Source organism: Macrobrachium nipponense, chromosome 5 (assembly GCF_015104395.2).
Source record: "Macrobrachium nipponense isolate FS-2020 chromosome 5, ASM1510439v2, whole genome shotgun sequence".
Taxonomy (NCBI): Eukaryota; Metazoa; Arthropoda; class Malacostraca; order Decapoda; family Palaemonidae; genus Macrobrachium; species Macrobrachium nipponense.
The window spans coordinates 54428376-54434571 of record NC_061107.1 but is presented as its reverse complement, the minus strand read 5'-3'; the positions used below and the strand labels follow the sequence as shown (position 1 = coordinate 54434571).

The following is a 6196-nucleotide window of genomic DNA, read 5'->3' as shown; positions in this document are numbered from 1 at the left end:
AAAAGCCTTGATGGACCCTAAAACTATAAAAAAAGTAAAGTTGTTTCTAAGTTCAAGATCAATTTCTGTCTATCCATTTTTCAGATTGAACAGTTTATTTTTTATGATCACGTGGGAACAACTTGTGAATGTGACTCTCCTCCTTGCTATTGCGCTTCTGAGACTCCTGTTGATGATCATCCACTTCAAGTACCAGCTATCAAGAACGCCAGCTTTATTGATAAGTACGATTTTGATTTCTAATTAAGAAAAGGGAAAACTGTTTTGAAGAGTTAAAGATGACATTCACTAACGAGATGAACTTTAGGAAATCTTTGGTTGGAGAGGCTTACTTCATCAAACGAACACCTCTATTTACAAAAGCTTTTTTCTTTTTATGGCAGAGGTGGGATATGACTTCAGAAATCTTGACTGTTTAATATCATTATACATGAAATGTTTTCACTGAACAGTCCGTTAATCAGATGCCAAGAACAATTCCATAACATATGATCATGTGTGTAATCATCAAAAATTATCAGATTCAACCAAAAACTCAGTCTTTGCATCTGGGTTTGGACCTAAGCAATAAGTGTGTTAGAATCTAACTTCAGTAGGCTGCTGAGTCTGTATTTTTTTCAAGTTCACTATGAAAATATTTCACTCGCTGGTTTTGTAAGGAGAAAGACTTCATAATCAGTAGTAATTAACCCTCTGTCAGGAATTATGTTGAAACTGAGCATATTGCTGTTGGTCAAAAGATTACAGTCAGTAGAGTATTATCGTGGTCCTAGAGATTGGAATACTTAGTACAGGATCTCAAAGAAAAGCATAGGCTAATGAAGCATATGTAATGCAACAATTGAACGAAGAGCAGTGATTAAGTGCTATGATTAAGACTTATGATACGAAACTTAGATTGAAGAGGTGTGAAATCTTCGTTTATCATATGAAATTCTCTTTTCTTATCTGTATACCTCAAATAAAATCTAATACAAGGAAAGATAGGTAAAGAGGAGTATGTTTGTAGTCACTTTAATGTCCATTCATTTCAGGGAGGCCAATGCTAGCAAGGTGAACAGCCTGAACTTAACATCAGGAGAAATGAATCCACATTTGGAGATGCTTCTTGCTGTTCCTATTCTTGAACGCAAATACTTCCTTAAAGAATATGTAATGGAGAAGGTAAGAAAACTGTCATTGACATGACTATTTATAAATGTGCAACTTATTGAGGTGTTTCTTTAGTTTTTTTTGCACAATTGTCAAAGAATTAAATAATTTATTTACTTATAAACATGCATGCAAAAATATAACAAAGTAATTAATGAATTACTGTATTATGAAGTAAATGTGATATGATGGACTGTGCAATAAAATAGCTGCATGGTTGTGGCCATTATTTTTTTTTTCCTTTCAGACATATTGTACAATACTTTTTGGTTCAATAAGCTTTACAGCAAAAGCATCATAATAGCCATGGCTCTTAGAGTTTTTATACCTGGATAATAACAAAGATAAATGCTCCATGTTATGAAAGTAATTATGTTTGTGCTGGTAACGCTTCTATAAGTGTCAAACTGTAGAATTTTATGAAGACGTTTCATTCTTGATTCAACTGTTGGACTATCTATAGATTTAGCTTGTAATACAACAATGAACATTTGACTGTTAACAGTTGTTCTGTCTAGTTACCAGAAATATAGGTATAATTAGTGAGCAATTCATTATTTATGAAAAAAATAATCGTACATTATTATCACATGGCTTTATGAATTTGCTAAGTTTTTTTTTTTTTTTTTTTGTTAATACAGATGGAAGGTGAGCCGTGCACATGTAATACAACCACAACAACAATAACAACTGAGAACTCAACTATTTCGTCTACATTGATGTCATCAACATCATCATCTACTTTTTCAACTATATTGACAAGTGCAAATACAACTTCAGGTACGTTATCTACAGCAGAAACTTCTAACTCAACATTAACAATATCTAAGACATCAGCTACATTGTCTTCATTGATACTGTTAACACCATCACCCAATATTTCAACTACATTGACAAATACAGACAACTTCAGGTATGTCATCTACTTCACAAATTCCAAACTCAACAACAACAACTGAGACGTCATATACTCTGTCTTCACTGATGTCATCAACATCATCATTTACTATTTCAACTACATTGACGATTGAAGATACAACTTCAGGTATGTCATCTACAGCAGAAACTCCAAACTCAACTTTAACAACAACTGAGACAACAGCCAGTTTTTCTTCAATAATGTCATCAATATCATTATCTCCTAATTCAACTACATTGACAAGTGAAGATACAACTTCAGGTACATCATTTACAGCAGAAACTCGTAACTCAACAACATCAGCAATAGAGGCATCAGCTACTTTGCTTCCATTGATGTCATCAACATCATCATCTACTCTGTCAACTGTATTCACAAGTGAAGATACAACTCTGGGAACAATCTAAAGCAGAAACTCCAAACTCAACAAGAACAACAACTGAAATTTCAGCTACTTTGTCTTCATTGATGTCATCATCATCATCATCTACTATTTCAACTACATTGTCGAATGAAAATACAACTTCAGGTACATCATTTAAAGCAGAAACTCCAAACTCAACTTTAACATCAACTGAAACATCAGCGTGTGTGTCTGTAATAATGTCATCAACATCATCATCGCCTTCTTCAACTACATTAATAAGTGAAGATACAACATCAGGTATGTCATCTACAGTAGGAACTCAAAACTCAACTTTACCAACAACTGAGACATCAGTCACGTTTTCTTCAATTATGTCATCAACATCATCATCTAGGGTGAGGTGGGGAACACCGACCTATTAGTAGAAAAAAATTGCATAAAAATTCCATTTTGTACCTGAGATGGTGCACACTGTACCCAAAACAAACTACACAACATGGCCCACCTATGGTATACTCACAAATACCCAACTCAGAGAATAAGTGTCATATTTTGCACTTTAAAACTTTTTGGTACCCCAGTCAGTGTTCCCCATACCGAGGGGAAACACTGACCCTTTTTTGAAGCTAAAAAAAAAAAATTTCGCCTGGAATCAACTTATATGATAACCCTAGCCATCCCCTTCATTATTAAGTGGTGAAATGAAAGATATACAAATAATAAAAAAATAACATTTATTTTACAAAACGAACTTAACTAAGAGAGACAAAGATAATTCTAGAAACATAAGACACCTTCAAGACAAAGAAACTATTCCACTTCATTTAAATGCACCACTTCACCACCATCATTTATTTTTATGTTAATGTACATAATCAGTCACTTTTTTTATGCTTTTCCAAGTATTTCAAAATATTCAAACTTTCACGCATCGGTGTTGGCAGCCGATGCTCCCCCATAAGTTTATGGTAGGTGCTCCCCTTCACCACCATTTTTTTTTTATAACAATGCCTTGGCAGCCACTTTGAAAGGACGCACTTCATTTCACTCGATAACATGTCAATATTGCTAAATATTGCAATTAAACTTAACTCAAAACAATCACGCCTTATTCACCAACATGAGAGACTATATAAGAAACATGAAAAATAACAACAGACATCCAAAAAATCAATTTTCTTACATGATAAACACAGATGCCGTGATGGTGGAAACCAGTTACTCGTGTGTTGTTCACTGAGATGGGGGCTGCGTTGGTGGTGAGTTTCGGTGCGCAATTTGAAATAGTTGTCATACCAGAGCATTTGGTCGATGTTCCTCCTCGGTCAGTATTCACCCACCTTACCCTACTATTTCAACCACATTGACAATGAAGATACAACTTCAGCTACATCATCTACAGCAGAAACTCCAAACACAGCAACAACTGGGACAACAGCTACTTTGTGTTCATTGATATCATCATCTACATTATCTAATAACTCTCAACTATAATGAGAAGTTCAGATTCAACCTCATGTATGTCATCTACAGTTGAAATGCCAAATTCAACAGACACATCAACTGAGACATCAGCTGCTTTGCCTTGGTTGATTGTTATCATCATCAACATTATCTTCTAAACTTTCAACTAGATATAGAAGTTAAAATTCAACTTCAGTTATGTCATCTACAGCAGAAACTTCATGCACAGCAGAAACAATAACTGAGACCTCAGTTACTTTGTCTTGATTGATATTATCATCAATGTCATCTTCTAATCTTTCAAATACTCTGGCAAGTGAAGATTCAACAACAGGTTGTTGACTATGGTAGAAACTCCAAACTCAACAGGATTAACAACTGAAACATCAACTACTTTATCTTCATTGATATCAGCATCAGCATTATCTTCTAGCTTTCAACTACATTGACAAATGAAGATTTAACTTTAGTTATAGATAGTGCAATCTCAATAGAAAAAACAACTGAAATATCAGCTACTTCATCATCATTGATATCAGCATCAGCATTATCTTCTAAGCTTTCAACTACATTGAGAAGTGAAGATTCAACTTCAGGTTTGTCATTTATAGCAGAAACTCCAAGCTCAACAACAGCAACAAGTGAGACATCAACTACTTCATTTTCATCATTGTCATTATCAACATTGTCAACTCTTTCAACTACGCTGACTAGTGAAGTTACAGCTTCAAGTATGTCATCTACAGCAGAAATTACAAACATAATTGAAACAACAACTGAGATATCATCATCAACACCAACAATATCTTTTATACCTTCAATTACATTGACAAGTATAGATTCAACTACATGTATGTCATCTAGAGCAAAAACTTTTTTGAGTCCATTAATATATACAGAAGCTTCAACAGCATCAACATCAATTATTCTAAAGTTAACCGGAGAAAAATCATCTACAGCTTACAATAGAAGTTTGGCTTCAGTTTTTGCTGGATCATCTACAACAGAAACTCCAATTTCATCAATATTCATGGAAATGCCAACAGCATCAACATTGGTTATTGAAAAGAGAACCAAGGAAGCCTCACCTACAGAAGACACTCAAAGCTGGATTATATGCTGCAGAAACTCCTGTATCAGCTATATTTCCAGAAATATCAACAACAGCAATGTTAGTTAGTCAAAATGGAACCATGGAAACATCAAATGTAGCTGACATACCAAAATTAGGTTCAATTTCTGATAGTCAATCTATAGCAAAAACTCCAAACTTAACAATATTTACCAAAATTTCAACAGCATCACTGTCAAATAGTAAAACGGGAGCTTTGAAAACATCAACTACAGTGGAAACTCCAAGTTTTGATTTAATGTCTATTGGATCATCTATGGCAGAAACTCCTAGTTCAACAATAGTTATAGAAACGTCAGTAGCATCAGTTAATCAAAAGGGAGCTTTGAATATATCACCTAAAGCTGGCCATCCTAGTTCAGATTTAGATTCTGTTGGATCGTCTGTAGCAAAAACTTTCAACTCAATAGTGTTAATTAAAATGTCAACAATATCACCATCGATTAGCCCAAAGGTCACTGATGAATTATCACCTACAGCAGGCACTCCAAGCTCAGATACATTAGTTGGAGCATCTATATAGTAAGAAATCCAGCATCAAAAATATTAGCAGAAATGTCAACAGCATCTGTTTCAGTTAGTCAGAAAAGAACTATGGAAACATCAAATCTAACTGACACTCAGAGCTCAGATTCACTATCTGCCAGCCAGATCAACATAAGGAGGTACTACAAATTCAGTAATGGTAACAGAAATTTATGCAGCTGACATTCCAAGTCCATATTCAAATACTGTTGATTCATCTATAGTAGAAACTCAAAACTCAACTGTACTAACAGAATTTCACCAGCAGCAACATCAGTTAGCCCAAAGGCTTGGGAAACATATACAGATAAACCTCCAAGGTCAGATTCAATTTTTGTTGGATCATCTACAGTAGAATCTCGAAACTCAACAATATTTACTGAAATGCTAGCATCAATTAATGAAAACAGTATCAGTAAAATATCATCTACAGGAGTTAGCCAGAAGAGAACTGGGCAAACGCCGCCTCCAGCTGATATTCCAATTTCAAATTCACTTTCTGTTGGAACATCTGAAACAGAAAATCCAAACTCAACATTATTTACAGATGTTTCAAATGGGAACTTGGGAAACATTACATACATTTGACTCAGATTCATTTTCTATTGGATCATCTATTGCAGAAACTCCAAACTCA

At 34.4% G+C, this 6196-nt stretch overlaps 1 protein-coding gene across 1 annotated transcript in view; it reads left to right on the top strand.

Moving 5' to 3' along the window:
- Positions 1-6196, top strand: part of LOC135215789 (mucin-2-like) — a 47209-nt gene that overhangs the window by 5550 nt on the left and 35463 nt on the right. The window contains exons 5-7 of the mRNA XM_064250740.1: positions 85-224; positions 1035-1164; positions 1794-1932. Coding sequence (XP_064106810.1) covers positions 85-224; positions 1035-1164; positions 1794-1932 — 409 coding nt within the window. The remainder of the gene's footprint in view (positions 1-84; positions 225-1034; positions 1165-1793; positions 1933-6196) is intronic.